General features: G+C 38.6%; 2 protein-coding genes across 7 annotated transcripts; one reads left to right on the top strand and one right to left on the bottom strand.

The window, feature by feature from the left end:
- The first annotated feature begins 1,925 nt into the window (after positions 1–1,925).
- RP1 (PPDK regulatory protein) lies at positions 1,926–5,465 on the top strand. 6 transcript variants are annotated; one of them, XM_089057373.1, is made up of 5 exons: positions 1,926–2,449; positions 3,290–3,932; positions 4,014–4,151; positions 4,428–5,014; positions 5,200–5,465. In XM_089057373.1, exons 1-3 carry the CDS (start codon positions 2,012–2,014, stop codon positions 4,115–4,117), a joined length of 1,185 nt encoding a protein of 394 aa, XP_088913499.1. In that variant the 5' UTR covers positions 1,926–2,011; the 3' UTR covers positions 4,118–4,151; positions 4,428–5,014; positions 5,200–5,465. The 6 variants fall into 6 exon arrangements, with proteins under 6 accessions (XP_088913499.1, XP_088913500.1, XP_088913501.1 ...); XM_089057374.1 differs by having other exon boundaries at positions 1,927–2,449; positions 4,014–4,625; positions 4,920–5,014; XM_089057375.1 differs by having other exon boundaries at positions 1,927–2,449; positions 4,014–4,620; positions 4,920–5,014.
- A 1,165-nt stretch (positions 5,466–6,630) lies between these two features.
- On the bottom strand, positions 6,631–7,362 carry LOC125192148 (uncharacterized). Its single transcript, XM_048089622.2, has 2 exons — positions 6,937–7,362; positions 6,631–6,843 (listed from the first exon to the last, which is right to left on the bottom strand). The coding sequence occupies exons 1-2, from the start codon at positions 7,355–7,357 to the stop codon at positions 6,788–6,790; spliced, it is 477 nt and encodes a 158-aa protein (XP_047945579.2). The 5' UTR covers positions 7,358–7,362; the 3' UTR covers positions 6,631–6,787.
- Between the last annotated feature and the right edge of the window lie 8,981 nt (positions 7,363–16,343).

Consider the following 16,343-nt stretch of genomic DNA (forward strand, 5'->3'; position numbering starts at 1 on the left):
CCATTTGGAATAGTCGGGATCGGTAATGGATGGGGGGTTCGAACCTCCATAAATATGAGATATCAGGCCCTTTCCTCCTATGGCTCGTTTCATGAGTTTTGTCCAAAGTGGATAATTTTCTCCATTAAGTTTGGTCTTGACGTGGACGTCGCCAAGGGATTCAAGTTGATTTTGGGTGGTATCTGAGGTTTTTGGTTTTGCTGATGAACTGATCTGCTTCAGAAAATCAGCGAATTGAGTCGCCATTTCGAAGGGGATATTGATAGAGGTTTGAGTGGTATTTGTGGTGGTTTCCGAGTCAGATTCTGACATCGTTTATTTTGGTGCAGGTAAAGGGGCTGAGAAGGGTATATGGACGTTGATGAACTCTTTGCTGAGTCCCCACCTCTAGTATCCTGCTCTGATACCATCTTGAAGATGGTTATCGAGAGAGGCCAGGATTAGATGGCTAAACATATTGAAGCTAAAGGAATAGACAAGAGTGTTGTATTATTTTCGGATGATTAGAATGATTTACAGCTCCTCTTTATATAGGGAGAGATAGTATGTACATATGGAAACAAGATAATTCTAATTCTAAGAAATATCAATTAAATCAATTACGGCTCCTCTGATTTGGGTGATTTATTTGTTTCCTTATGCATATTTTGACAGTTAGTACAAATATAAAAAGGTTACAGGTTATAGCAGGTTTGTTATAAATTTAATTTGTTCCATTAACGAACATTTTAAGAGCATTCCCATCTGTTCTCTTATTTAAGAGCACGAAGGTGAGTTCGGGCCCACTTTTACTCTCTGTCCTTAGGCAAGAGCACAACACCCTCATCCATGTTCTTCTGCAAGGACAAACTCAAGGAACCATCATTCTATTATTCAATTTAAATACTTCAATTACTGCAAAACATTTCTACAATATAAAAATACATTAAAATATAAAAATTACTCCCTCCGTCCCAATAAATATGAAACATTTGGTTTTCGGCACGGGATTTTATGCAGTGTTGTTTTGTGAGTTAATGAAGAGAGAGTAAAGTAAGAGAGAGAGAAAAGTAGAGAGAGTGATGTTTCCATTTTAGGAAACGTTTCATTTTTAATGGGACAACCCAAAAAGGAAAACGTTGCATTTCTAATGGGACAGAGGGAGTACATAATTAAATCCTAAAAAATAAAAATTACGTAATTAAAATCGAAAAAAATAAAAATACATAATTAAAATCCTAAAAATTATAGATGAGAATTGTGTAGTGTGGTGGGAAATTTTTTGTGTTGAAGGGGGTATTTATAGATGAAAATGTGAATTTTGGAAAAAAAATTGAAAAATAAATTAAAAGTGTGTAGAAAATGGATATAATTTATCGGGAAGTGGGAAAAAGTATTTTATTTTATTTAAAAATGATTTTTTTAATTAGTTTTGATTTTTTTTTTAAAGAATCAAATTTGCCAACGGCTATGCCGTTGGCCAATCGCAAACCGCCACGTAATCCTGCTCAGCGGCAGCGGCGGATGGCGGTGGGGCGTGCCACTGGTATGGACGGACACGCACCCGCTGCGGATGGGAATATGATCTAGTTGGGCCAACTCATGGAGTGTAATAGAGCCCAATATGTTTTCACAGTTAGTATTTCTTTGGTGTTGGGCAATTGAATTAGTCAACACAACAATGAATAAGTGTTTTAAAATTTTAATGAAAAAAATATTATGGCCAGTTTGTACATATATTGGTAATTTTGTCGGGCTTTCGGAAGCCTATGATGCACAGCTACGAGTGTACGACCCCTATGTAGATGGCCTATAAACCGATGGAACCGGTGGTTTCGATTAATATGAAATCTTATACTCCATAGTCCATAGGCTGCTAATTAAGAAATAATCTGAAAGAACCAATATAACGATATTAAATAAAATAATTAGGGAAGTGTCACCAAGGGAAGAGTTGTAGATACACGCTGCCACGTAAAGCCCGATATCTCAGTGGGAAGACACCAAACCGAAACACCCGCAAAAAGAGAAAATGATTTCCTCCTCAACCTTATCCTCCTTGTCGAACATCCCGCCAACGCCGTCGCAGCCCACCGCCCCGACCTTCTCCGATCCTCCGTCTTCGCCTGAATCTCCCTCGCGCCGAATCAAATCAAGCCCGCAGCTGAACCGCTGGTCAAGAGCTCGCGCCGTCCGGTCTGGCCGTAAATTGAGTCGCCCGGTCGAGAGATCTGCTGATGTGATGACTGCCGCCGACTCTCCCTCCGATACTAATAATAGTAATGGTAGTGGAAATGAGCTGCCGCTTTTTAGCGACGGCGGGGAGGGTTTAGCCGCCGCTAAGTCGATATACATGGTTTCTGACGGAACGGGGTGGACGGTGGAGCATTCCGTCACCGCTGCGTTGGGTCAGTTTGAGCACTGTTTGGTGGATCGCGTTTGCCCGATTAATACCCATTTATTTTCGGGGGTAAGATTGCCCTTGCTTAATGAAATGAATATTTATGTATGATACTCTTATTAATACTCGATTTGTTAATCTTGTTTGTTGGAATGAATTAGGATATGAAATATTAAATGCAGATATAGTGGAATTTCTATGCTAAATCCTATACAGCTATTAGCTATACTGTTCAAATGCTTATTATCTCAAGTATGGCTGCCTAACTTTTGACATGATACAAACACCCTGAATTCAATGGTTCAGAATCTCGTGTTCGTGTTTTTATCGTACAGATGTAACAAGGCCAAGGGTGATAATTTTGTGTCGTGTTTGTATAACATGAGAATCTCGTATTAGGTTCGTGTTGGACAGTCAGTTGAATTTGTTTTCGTGTCATGGCCATGTTTGTTGTTTTCGTGTTTGTGTCATTATGGTGTCAACAACATGACACGCGAATTGGCAGACCTACTTAGGAGTTTGGGTATGTTTTTTCGATGCGCAAATGGTTATAATGATCAATCTGAAATGGTAATACTGTATATACAATCTGACTTGGCATTACAGTTATTATTTTTTTCCCGATTTCGAGTCTTCGACATAACTTATATTTCTGGGATGTTAATGCCTTTTGTATTGTAGTTTGCTCCAATAATTTAGAAGCAAGTACATTAAAACTATGATGCATCAAGATCTTCAGTCATAGTTGTGTACTTGTGTTTTTGAACATCAATGGTATAGACTGTATTTGAGTCGTGTCACTTTCATGTCCATGTTGTGTTTGCGTTTGTATAAATCGTGTTGTGCTTATGTTCTTCGTGTTAAGCAGATTCTTAACAGACCGTCATGTTCTTGTTCATATTTTTAAAGATTGATGATATAGACCGATTGATGGAGGTGATAGCGCAAGCGGCCAAGGAAGGAGCAATGCTAGTATACACTCTCGCCGATCCTTCAATCGCCGAATCAGCTCGACAAGCCTGCCAGCTGTGGGGTGTGACATCTCTCGACGTTCTTAGCCCCATAACCGAAGCCGTTGCTTCTCATCTCGGCGTGTCTCCTTCTGGCCTCTCCAGGTGGGCTCCCGGGCGGAACAGCTCGCTCGGGGAGGACTACTTTCGCAGGATTGAGGCCATCGAGTTCACCATAAAGCAAGATGACGGAGCATTTCCCCGGAACCTCCATCAGGCCGATATCGTCCTCACGGGTGTGTCTCGTACCGGGAAGACACCGTTGTCCATATACCTCGCACAGAAAGGGTACAAAGTGGCAAATGTGCCTATTGTCATGAATGTTGACCTCCCGAAGATGCTATTCGAGGTCGACCCTGAGAAGGTGTTCGCTCTCACGATCAATCCGGTCGCATTGCGATCGATCCGACGAGCAAGGGCGAAGACGTTGGGATTGGGGGATAGTATGATGAAATGCAACTATTCAGAAATGGACTATGTTAAACAAGAGCTTGAGTTTGCTAGCAAGATTTTCCAGCAGAATCCCATTTGGCCTGTGATTGGTGAGTTGATACAAGCTTTTATGCACTCTGTTCCTTAATAGTTGTTGTTGCAGTCTTGATTCATTTGGTTTTATGATGCAGAGGTTACAGCTAAAGCAATTGAGGAAACTGCTGCAATTGTGCTGAGGCTTTACCATGATAGGAAAAATAGATGTTTAATGCCTAGGATTTCGAAACGCTACTGAATCTATGTATTTTCTCGTGAAAAGCATTATAAAGGTGTAGTTTATCTATTAAGTCTCTATAGCAATTTCCTCTGCCCCATATTAACATCTGAACTTTCCCTTTTATTTTATTTAACGTTTTTCATCCGATATCTTAGAATACCATATTCCTGTTCTGAAATGCATAAGTTAAGTTAAATAGGGCCCGATGATATAGGTATGTGATTGTGAACTCCTGAAATATCCCAGTTGGATATATGAATATATAGTTATGTTCTGTGCTTAAATTGTTTGACCAAAAGATGGAAGTTGAAGGTATATATATATCCAGATTTGGAGATCAATTCCGCCAACTGATCTGGATCTGGATTTTGTTGGAGCATAGAGTCTACAGGTGCTGAACACTAGAGCCATGATCCAACTGAAGGAAGACACTTTTCTTGGAGATGGAGCTCATGGTGCACTCCCACAACCCAAAACATAGCCGAATTCTTAGGCCCATGGCTGAGTGGAAGACGAATGGGGTCAGGTTTGGGGCTTTGGTTGCTATAATACTAAACAGTAGTTGTTTCCTTCTATATCCTATCTTGTGTTCTTTACTGCTTCTCGTTATTTCCTGACGGATTTTGATTGTTTTTAGTGTGGTAGTTTCACAGTTTTGCTGTCAATGTCTTGTGATTGCTACTTATGATGCTATTGTCATTCATCTTGCTGGTGTAAACATGCATGTAGCATTTTAGAGTATGTTCTCTTTGATTGCAAAGAGGTGGAAAACATACATTTTCATCATTTTTCCCTCGTTAGATGGATTTTCAACGTGCAGTCGCTCGACATGAATTTATAGGCCTCCTCAAGAAGGGATTTAGTTACAGCAGATGCTAACCAGAAATTATGTTTGTACAAAAATAGATGCTTAAGGTAATAATCCCTCCCTCTGCTGTATATAAACAGTCAAGACTATGACAGGGATCATCTTTTATTATCTAGTAGTTGTAAATAAAATTGTGTTGAACAGACAGATTCAGCCGTATATGGTTCTATATTAGCTGATTCTCTGCATAAGCATCTTTCACTAATATGCATCCATTGCTGGTGTATCACAGAGGGAGAACTGAAGCAACTATGTTATGGAAGGTGAGAGCAGTGATGGCACAAGTGTGGTGTGGAGACATATGCTTTATTGTTGCTGACGTTGGGAGAGTGGAGCTGAAGAGATCAGCCAGCAATTAAACTTATCATTTACTTGTTGGAAAATGAAGCATGAAATGCCGATATGGATCTGGATCAACGACATATACCCATCTATAAAATACTCTAAAACTGACCGAAAGATTTCTTTAATTAATAAAATGAAATTCTATTTTTTTTCTTTTTGTGCTTTCATTTATAATACAAATTACTGAATTTGATACCCTTCCATTTCTTGTATTTTCATTCCTATTCACATTTCCCTAAGCTAATAGAGATCTCAATTATTCTGGTCAATCTAGAACTGAAAGTCGAATCCTTGAATCTCTGAGACTTTCTACGTGGAAGTGACTTTCTTATCTTTCAATAATCATCTTGTATTTCATAATAAAAATTGTAGGAAATATAATCCATACGCAAGGGTCATCATATCCAACTTTCAAGCATCAATATACATTTCAAGCAGGGGATGATTATCATAAGAGATTTTCAATATATCATAGGATTTTCGTTCTAGAAAATCCATGCTTTCCAAAATTTTCTATAAATATGCATAAAATATCTAGATATAGATATTATCTAATAAAATATCAAGATTTTTGTCGAACAAAAATCTGGATATATAGAATAATGCGAGGAGTATCTATATAAATAAATGTGTTGTAGTATTATTTTGCGTAAGTTGACAAGGTAAAAGCTAAAGTGTTTTTCTTAATTTTCCAAAATTACCAAATCTGTCTTTGTCTATTCAACCTCATTGTACTCTTAAATATTTTTTCCAAACTAAATTAAGTCTCCTATATATTTCTTACATATTCAAACATTACTATATTTAAAATATTCAATTTTCTTGTTGGTACTTTTTCAAACTTTTAAAAATTAATGAAGTGGAGTATTTTTTTTTCGAATGTACATTGAATTATATTTTTATTCATTATTTTATTATTTTATTTTTATATTTAGTATAAAAATATTATGCTATATATAAATAACTCTTACGTTTCTTATAATAAAAGTCAATTTGTCTCCATGTTCTCAAAAATAATTTCAAGATTTAGATATATACATAAAACTTTACACTAAAATTAAATTTAATTTACATCATTTCCATTAGAGTAAGATAGTATGCCTCTTGAATCGGTAAATATTCAATCGTAAAATAAGGTGATTCACTCAAGTAAAAAATATATGGGATCTTTACATTAATTGTAAGACTGCTATTCCTATCTGGTTGCTCCTTTACAGACATATTTATGTAGAATCATTCGCATCAGCACATAACTGTCAACTTGTTTTATGCAAATTAATGTAGAATAATACACCCCTGTCAGATTTGAACGAGAAAATTCACATCTTTATCGAACATAATTAAAGCATCACAAAATTCTTGAAGAAACAATCACAACAGTGCTTAATATAGAATCCAAAAAATCCAACAAAAGAACATAGTCTTTAAAATTGATTGGCCAAATGATTTCCTCATAATCAAGAATTTATAAAATTTCATCTTTGAGCTTGAGATCCTATCTCTATTCCAAGACTCTCATCAATCCACTTACCTGCATTTCAAAAGAAACATCACGAATGAAGATCCCTTCACATCTAACAAAAAAAAATATAAGAAACATAAAATAAAAAGATAAATCACATACTTTGAGAATGGCATAGAGGTGGATCTTCAAAGAGAGAAAGAGACATCTGTTTATGAGCAACACCAATGTCGAATAAGATCAATCCGGATTCGGGGTCGTAGACAATGATATCCTTGACCGGCAGCCAGAGAAAGAGCTCTTCCTGAGTCAAGCCCTCGAGCCCGATGAGGCGGCCGTAGGTGAGGTTTGCTCGGACAACCTTGTCGTAAAACACCCTAGTTTCAAACTTGGTGAGGCAAGGCCTCTCGAGGTAGACTTGGAGGAGGCTGTCGTCGTTGAGGTCATAGGATTTTACGACGCTCTTGGGGAAGAGGCCGGGCGGGAGGCCTTTGCTCTTGAGCAGCTCATGAATGGAGGTGGAATTTGTGGCAACAGCTAGGACAAGGAGATGTATTAGGAGAAAACTGAGTGTTCTTCCCATCTCAGATTTTGCCTAATTAATTAGTGGGAGACCTTAATTTTTAAAGAGGGTTTTTATATGTGGGTAGTGAGTGCTCCTTTTACTGATTCTCTTGTGTATTAATTTATGACACGCGTTCGATATTGTTTTCTTTTTATGTTTTGTTACATATGTCTGTTAGAGTAATGTACAACTCTAAAACTCAAACTGTTTGCACTAGAATTACTACATTTTATGCACAAACAAAATAACATTGAAGCAAATTAAGAACCATAAATCAACGTTATTGTTGAAGTTTTATGAAAATTGAATCTAATTTGGAATAGTACTAAGATTTAAAGATTAGAATTAAACTGCAATTATATCCGTAAATATCACCTTATTTATACTCCCTCCGTCCCACATAATTTTACACAATTTGACTTGGCACGAGTTTTAAGAAATGTAATAGAAAGTGAGTTGAAAAAGTTGGTGGGATGTGGGTCATACTTTTAAAGTATTGGTTTTATAATAAAATGTGAGTAGAAATGAGTTGGTGGAATATGAGGTCCACTATCAAAAATGGTAAAAGTAAAATGTGTAAAATTATGTGGGACGGACTAAAATGGAATACTGGGTAAAATTATGTGGGACGGAGGGAGTAATAATCTATTAGTGTTAATCTTAAACACTAATTCATTAGATATTCATAAATAAATGAAGATCTATACAAGTCAGCTAATTCTTTGAGAGTTTGAAATTTGTCCATTTGTATGGAAAGTTCCATATGGTTTTGGATAGGGCTGGCGAAAAATACCGAAATACCAACCTTATCGTACCGAAAAAATATCGAAAATATCAAATTTTTGGTATACCGTGACTTTCGGTACGGCATGATACCTAACCGAAAGATTCCGGTAAGGTAATGGTATGAATTTTCAAATAACGCGGTATACCGCTGCATACCGAAAATCGGTATATACCGTAAATTAAGGTACATACCGTAAACTAAGATATATACCACAAAAATATAAACACAATTATATATAAAAATATATTTTATATATTTTTAAATTATAAAATCTATTATGAAATATAAATATAATTATGAATAAATTATTTTTAATTTATTTTTAAAATTATAAAATATAAATAATATTCTAAATATTCTAATTTTCTATTTTAATTGATGTTGAAAGTCAGGTATACCGCAAAAGTAAGGTATACCGAACTTCGATACGGTATACCGAAAATGAGGTATGGTATCGGTAAGGAAATTCGTCATACCGAAAACTTTGGTAAGGTAAAGGTATGACTTTTAAGCATACCGTATTTACGGTAAGGTATATGGTATGATGGTTTTGGTAAGGTATACCGTACCTACCCCCTTGTTTTGGATTAGTAAAATAAAGGCTTGTTTTTTTTTTGGTGAAAAAATGATCTTTATGATGGTGAAAAATGATCTTTATGAGATATCCAATAGGACTTGTTTTTTTCATAACAAAAGTGCCTTTTTGATGGGACGAGTTCAAACGTTAGCAGAATAAATACAATACAACCAACAACACATATGAAAAATGAACAAGACGACACAACAAAGAACAAACCAACAAGAAGGGCGGACTAAATGATTTGAGTATTTTAATTAGTTCGGTAGTATTCCTACTTTTGTGCGGTTGAATGAATGTGGTAAGAATCTTGATCCCTCGTCACCCTATTTTGGGGTAGCTTGCCGGAACCTGGGCATTTTACTTGCCGCGTGGATAAAATTGGTAGGAATTTTTAATGAAAGCCTTAAATGACAGGATATAAATTTTATTCATTTTGAGACAATAAAATCTAGCAATAAATGAAATAAGCCTTCATTTACTCATATTTGCTTATAAACAATGTGTTCTTTAAGAACCGTGCCAGTCAGTATATTACTGATTTTTATTTATGACTCTTTCTTCTATTTACAAAAAGGCCAACATTTCAATTAATTATAAGAGAATTCAAAATTCATTGCTTGAAACAAACCAAAACAAAGACGACCTTGAATAAGGATATAATTTATCCCACTTATATACTATATATCAATTCATTTATTGGGCCACAATCAAAAACATTATATTTGGCAAAAATATTAAAGCCCAACAGTTATTTAAGTAACCCAAGTCCATTCACTGCATCACAGGTTATGATGGAGCGAATTAAATAAAAGAAATTTGGTGGATAATTAAATTAGATGTGACCATTTGATATTAGCACATCTGAGCATTACAGAATAAATAGATAGAAAACTTTATTACTCCCTCCTAGTTATAATTCATGAATAGGTTTAATATTTAGCTTGACTCCAATTTATATGGGAGTCTCAAAACTATACATACATCACTAAAAATAAACATTAGTAATGAAATTTATAAATATGTACTACTTGCTACAACACAATATTTTAATTATAATAAAAAATGTACTCCATAATTGTTGGGCAGTATTAGAAAAGCACGTTTTACCGGCAGATAAATAGTCTGATTGTTAACGCGATCCACTGGTAAATTTGTCTGTCGATAAAACTCGTTTTTGTACTGCTAATCCACAACTATTTGTGAAATCCAATATTCCAATAATTTAAATTTGGGCCAAATTAAAATTACATGGCATAAATTTCTGGTGTCGTGTAAATATCAATTTCGCTAAGCGTATGAATTCGTCAAAAAATCATTGGAATACATGAAAAAATTGATGTACTTAAAAGCCAATTTATAGAGTATGGTAAAATTTAATTCACTAAGAGCATCTACAATGGTAATAGGCCAGCCATAGGCTAGCCACAAACTCCTCCTGCCACATCATCAGCACTAAAATTACTCATGCCACATCATCAGGACAAGCAACTGGACAAGCAATAGGCTAGCCATAGGCTAGCCACATCAAACAAAATTTAAAAAAATAACTAAAAATTTATGGAATTAAACACAAAATACGGAATTAAATTTACGACACATATACGGGAAAATTCATTAATTTTATTTAAATTAAAAAAAGTACATTAACTAAAACAAATTACATAATAAATAAAAATCGGGCTTCCACACACGAGCCCCCACCCCACTCTACTCCTCGTCGTCGCCGCCGTCCTCGCCGCCACCCGGGACCCCCAATTCTGCGGCATCTGAGCCCGCGTCTGATCCCCCCAACTGTGCCGCGACGACATCCAAATCGACCCGCATACTCTCGAGCATTGAGTGAAGAAACCTCTTCTCCACGGGATCAGTTGCCTCCCTCCATTTAGCTAAGATCTTGTGTATCTGTTTACGCGTTTGTTGACGCGCGAAGAAGGCGAGCTCGGTTGGCGACTTTCCAACAGGGGGGATGCCGACTGGACCTCCTGGGACCCCTAGGCGACTCCCCTCGTTGCCCGTTGCGCCCGCCTTTGACCATCCGGGCGAGTGCGGCGAGTAAACGATGGAGGGGACGGGAACTCCTGAACATCCTCAGGGAGGTCGTGGGAACCGTCGCTGCTGCCGCTGTAATCACCGGCATAGTTCAGCCGCTACTTCTTCGGCCAGCCAGTATCGACACCCGCCCAGAACTTCTTGGAATCCATCAGCACCAGATAGCAGTTCCAGTAGGTGAATTCCTTATACAGTCCCGGCACGGGGAAGGCTTTCTCCGCTATCCTCCTACAGTCCTCGTCAGTTTGGCCACTGGTCTTCATGCGGAGGGCGTTGGTGTACAAGTCCGCAAATCGGGAGACCCCAGACCTGATTCACTCCCACCCCTTCCGGCACTCCTCCCCGCTGTATGCCTTCCTATGCGGGCAATTCCTCTTGTAGGTTGCTGCAATTTTAGCCCACATGTTGACAATCTTCTGATTGTTCGAAACGAGGGGATCATCGCAAACAGACACCCAAGCCTTGGACAGCGCAACGTTCTCATCATCCGTCCACTTCCTCCGTGTTGGGGTGCCGTCATCAGTCGGCTGCGACGACTCGCCAACCACCCTCTTGCCCTTCCTCTTCTTCTTCGGTTTGCCCCGGCCCCGGCCCCGCCCTACTCCCCCCATGGAGGGGATGGGAGTGTCCGCCTCCTCGAGATCTATCCCCAGCTCCTCTAAGGAGAAAGTCTCTACCCCAGTGAACTGCGTCTCCGATGGGGTCGCTGTGTGCGAAGAAGCAGTAAAAAAATCAAGACTGGGACGATAGACATTGTCCCCCCCCCCCTCCCGGCGTCCCCTGCATCACGAGCTGCACCCCTGCCTGCCACCCCGGCATCATCTGCATCCGGGCACCCCACCCAGGCATCATCTGCATACCGGGTTACATCCCTGGTACCCCCTGTCCGCCGCCCTGCGGCATCATCTGCATCCCCCCGGATGCCATAGTACCCCCGGCCGCCATCCCGACATCATCTGCTGCCAAGGGTACATGTTGTAGTACCCGCTCATCGGCCCCCATCCAGCTCCCGCGGGTACCGTGGGAGTTTGAGTCCCGCTCGTCGCTGGAGTAGACTCGTTGTTGCTATCCATTTCGCGTTGTTGCTCTTGTACAGAAATGGAGAGAGAGAAAACTCGTTAACACAAGTGGTGCGAATGAAAATGACGTGAAAATCGCGTATATATAGTGTTTTGAAAATTTAATTTAAAAAAAATGTGCTAGCCGATCGCCAGCCTACAATGGCGGCGAGCGGATCGGAGAGCGCATCGGCCAGCGCTCGCTGAATTTCTTGCTGAAATGGCGCTCACCAATTGCAATGGTTCGGCGAGCGGACCTGCCAGTGCCGGGAATCGGCTAGCCGGTCGCTCGCCGACCATTGTGGATGGTCTAAAGTAATTGAATGGTACATCTGCACCCAATTAACATTCAAAATTATTCAAAATACGCCTTTTGAATTATCTATTTATTTTAATTGTTGGAATATGACAGTTGTCAATCTCATTGATGGATACATTATATGTCCGCATTGCTATTCATATGTACACATCTTAGAATGTTGATTTATACAAAAACCGAGAAAATTTATAACAAAATCATATAATATAGTACCTATATATGCTTATGTTCTCATGCTTAGGTCATTCGCATCTCTGTCTTTTATCCGTCTCTTAACCGTCTCATCTCTTAATTATTTATGGGCCCCACTATACTTTTCAGCTCATCTCTTAACTAAGAGACAACACCTGCATCCCTCCATCTCTTAACCATCTCTTAACTATTCATTCAATTTCATTTTTTATTTTTAATTCCAACAAATTCAATTAATAAAAAACACACTTCATTAAAAAAAATAAAATTACAATTTAAATACCTAAAAAAATAAAAAAGACATAGTTAAAAAACTAGAAATTACAAATTGCACACTTAAACTCAAATAAAAAAAAATGGAGGCAAAGTAGCAGAAGAAGGAGTTCTCTAGTGACAATCATCTAACATTTGCCAAATTTTGCCCAAATGTGCTCCATTAGATCCTCCTGGAGTTGGGCGTGGGCGATAGAATCACGTGTCCTTGCCCGAATAGACAACCGCTCTTGCAAAGACGGATGCACTCCCGTTCGAGGCGGACTACTTGCGGTTGAGCTTCCCGGGGTTTCAGGGTCGAACCAATTTTCCGCCTCAGGTCCTTCGTCGAAGACAATCATGTTGTGCAAGATTATGCACGCATACATGATGTCGACCATATTCTCCATAAACCACTGTCGAGCCGTGGCTTTGATAATGTTGAATCGAGCTTGGAGAACCCCGGACGCTCTCTCCACATCCTTGCGAGCAGACTCTTGCTTCTGCGCAAAAAGAGACTGCTTTTCGTCCGCAGGCCTGTTGAACGTCTTCACGAAGGTTGGCCACTTCGGATAGATGCCGTCGGCAAGATAGTACCCCATTTTATACTGGTGATTGTTAGCGATGAAGTTGATGGCCGGCGCTTTACCATTCAGAACTTCAGCGAAGAGGTCGGAGTTGTTGAGCACGTTGACGTCGTTGTTCAAGTCGGGGACCCCGAAATACGCATGCCAAATCCATAGCCGGTAGTTGGCGATGGCCTCGAGTATAATGGTGGGGTGGGTGCCTTTGTGGCCGCTCGTGTATAACCCCCTCAACGCCACAGGGCAATTCTTCTATTGCCAATGCATGCAATCGACACTCCCGAGCATCCCGGGGAATCCGTGTTCTTGTTCGTGAAGTCGGAGCAGAAACTGACAATCTGCGGTGGTTGGCTTCTTCAAAAATTCGTCGGTGAAGGCTGCCCGGACGCCTTTGCAGAAGTTCAACAAACAAAGTCTTCCAGTGGATTCTCCGACGTGCAGGTATTCGTCGAACAAATCCGCCGTTTGTCTAATAGCAAGCTGACGGATCGCCGCAGTACATTTCTGGAGCGTCGTGTGGCTAGGACGGCCAACAGCGTCGAACCCTTCTCTGAAGTACTCTTCCCATCCCGCCAATGTATTCGCGATATGCAAAAATAGCGCGCGTGACATACGGAAACGGCGACGGAAGTAGATATCTCCCCACACCGGGTTCGGATTGAAGTAATCACGTTCCAACCTTGCGGCGGCTTCCTCCCGGTTATGATGGATGTATGTTCGGCGTCGCCTAGGAGGCGCGGCGACTTCCTCCTCCCTGCGTCGATCTTCTTCTAGCGATTCTTCCATTATTCGACGCATTTGCTCAAATTGATCCATAATTGATTAAATTTGGGAGAAGAAAAAAAATAAAGGAATGATCTTATAGAAGTGATTAGAGAGGAAAGAAAGAGAGATGAGAGAATAAATGTGTGTTTGTGTGTAAAATGGAGAATGGAGAAGAGTATATATAGAATATAAAAAAAAAATTAAAAATATGACCGTTGAACGGTCATATAACCGTTTTTTAAAAAAAAAAAATTTTTTCGAAATATCTGATTTTTTTTTAAAAAAATTGAATTATGACGTCATAATTCCGACGCCCACTCGCGGGTCGGCGAGTGGGCGTCACGCCAGCCGCCCGCGCGCGCCACGTGGCGTCGGGCGCGTGTCTCGCCAGCTCGAGGCCGGCCTCGCCGGGACGCGTCACGTATCGAGACAGCTCGTCTCGTCGAGACGAGACGGTAGCCGCATCGCTGTCTCGATGCCGTCTCGTCTTGTCGAGACGAGATGAGACCGAGACCGCATCGCGCAGCGTTGCGGATGCCCTTAAGCGAAACTAAATTTTGAAATATGAGCAATTTTAGATCTGTGTTGGATTGGCGATTGCACAAGGCCTAAAGAAACAATTAAGGGCTTCAAAAGGAAAATAAGTATTTGAATCCACAGATAGATTAATCTTAGTTCTGATTTCAGTAGCAAAATTTGGGCATCGCTAAATTCTATTTAGCGAGAGGTCTTGAGTTCAATCATGTATGCGTGCAATTAATGTAGTATAACTATAACTCTCGTCTAGTGTGGCGATTTAGTAATGGACCAATGTTTCCCACCTTGTATGATTGGGCTCGATCTTATGCTCATAAAACTAGCCCATCAATTTTATCTTTTTGATAAATAGTCATAAACCTAAATAAAGTATATAGCCCACGTCGTCTTAGAGTGACTTCAAATCTTAATTAATAATTAATACTAAAAAGTTTCAATATTCCTTTGGCCTCATAACTAATGGTGTAGGTTTAGAGGAGAGCAGCTTCACCCACCTTGGATTACTTGGAGTCAACTTTTTATAATATGCATTTCTATAAAAAGTTACACGGTTTCAAATCGTTTTTTTTGGCTGACCACAAAGTTGAATATGTAAATAAATGATTAGTTGAAGATGTCTACACATCTTTAGTGCATAAGTGCTATTGTCAAAATTGACTAGAAGAATAGTATAATCCAAGAAAAGCAATCAATATTCAAAAGAAAGAAAGAAAGCTCAAAGTCTCTTATATAGCAATGAGTACTTTTGAGTGGTGTCTATTGTTCGCCTACAACATTTTCATGACAAAATAGACTTCAAAATAAAGCGACATACAGTATATAGATATAATTAAAGGTGGTTTGAGAACAAATGTAGAATAAGGTTAAGCGTATGATGCATTTGTATCACATATATCACGCATAATTCAATATTTAAAATTTAAATATGATACTAAAACAAAGATTGAGAAAATTTAAATTTAAAAGAAATAATAAGTTGGTTTGAAAAATTAAGAATAAATCCCTCACTTGCCTAATTAATCCATACCCGGCCCAACAATAATGGGGACGACCCGCTATAAAAGTTAAATTACAATAATTTGCATAAATATCTATGATAATGCAACAAAGCAATTAAAATTTCATGTCAATGTAGTACTCCATAAATAATATTATCAACAAAGTAGGTGAATATCAACTATCGTAATCTAAACGTTGCTTTATGAATATTAAGATAAATTAGATAATGATGTTCACGTACATCCAACTTATTTAACAATTTTGTGTTCCAAAGTTGTTCCATAATTGTAGTTCATCTTCAAAATTATTCTAACAGAAGTGATTTGTGATGATATTAAATATTTAAACTTGACTTATTACACTAGAAGCACCAAAATATTAAGAAAAGAGAGAATGGAATAATGAGTTGTTCCAACACATCTCTCAACTCCGTGATTCCTAAATTGAACCTAAACCAAAATGAATAAATATTTCCTCATTTTGTAGGTCCATGAATTCAGCCTTATATTTTGTACTCCTATTGATAACAAAAATCAAATTAAATTGCTCTATGATGATGTATTGAGTATGTCACCATTAATTATCACAACAAAATGTCTATATTAGTATTACCCATTAATACTTCATACTAATATGTAAAATAAATTAATCAATAAGCAAGGGTCAATTTGAACATGTGATCCCACACGCCAAATCTTTAGGCAAAATTGCACGCAGTTATAAGTCAACAAGTCAACTGAGTACGACTTGCAAAGACTTTACTTTTGGGTTGAAAACCGGTTTAGCAAATTTCAAACTCTTTAAAGTCAATTAAGTGTGCAACATAGCTCTAATTAGTGCGAAAGTTACTTTTTATTAAAAGAAAATTATGATGAAATTATC

Source organism: Salvia hispanica, chromosome 4 (genome assembly GCF_029641045.1).
Source record: "Salvia hispanica isolate PSC_SH4W2 chromosome 4, Shi_PSC_v1, whole genome shotgun sequence".
Lineage (NCBI taxonomy): Eukaryota > Viridiplantae > Streptophyta > Magnoliopsida > Lamiales > Lamiaceae > Salvia > Salvia hispanica.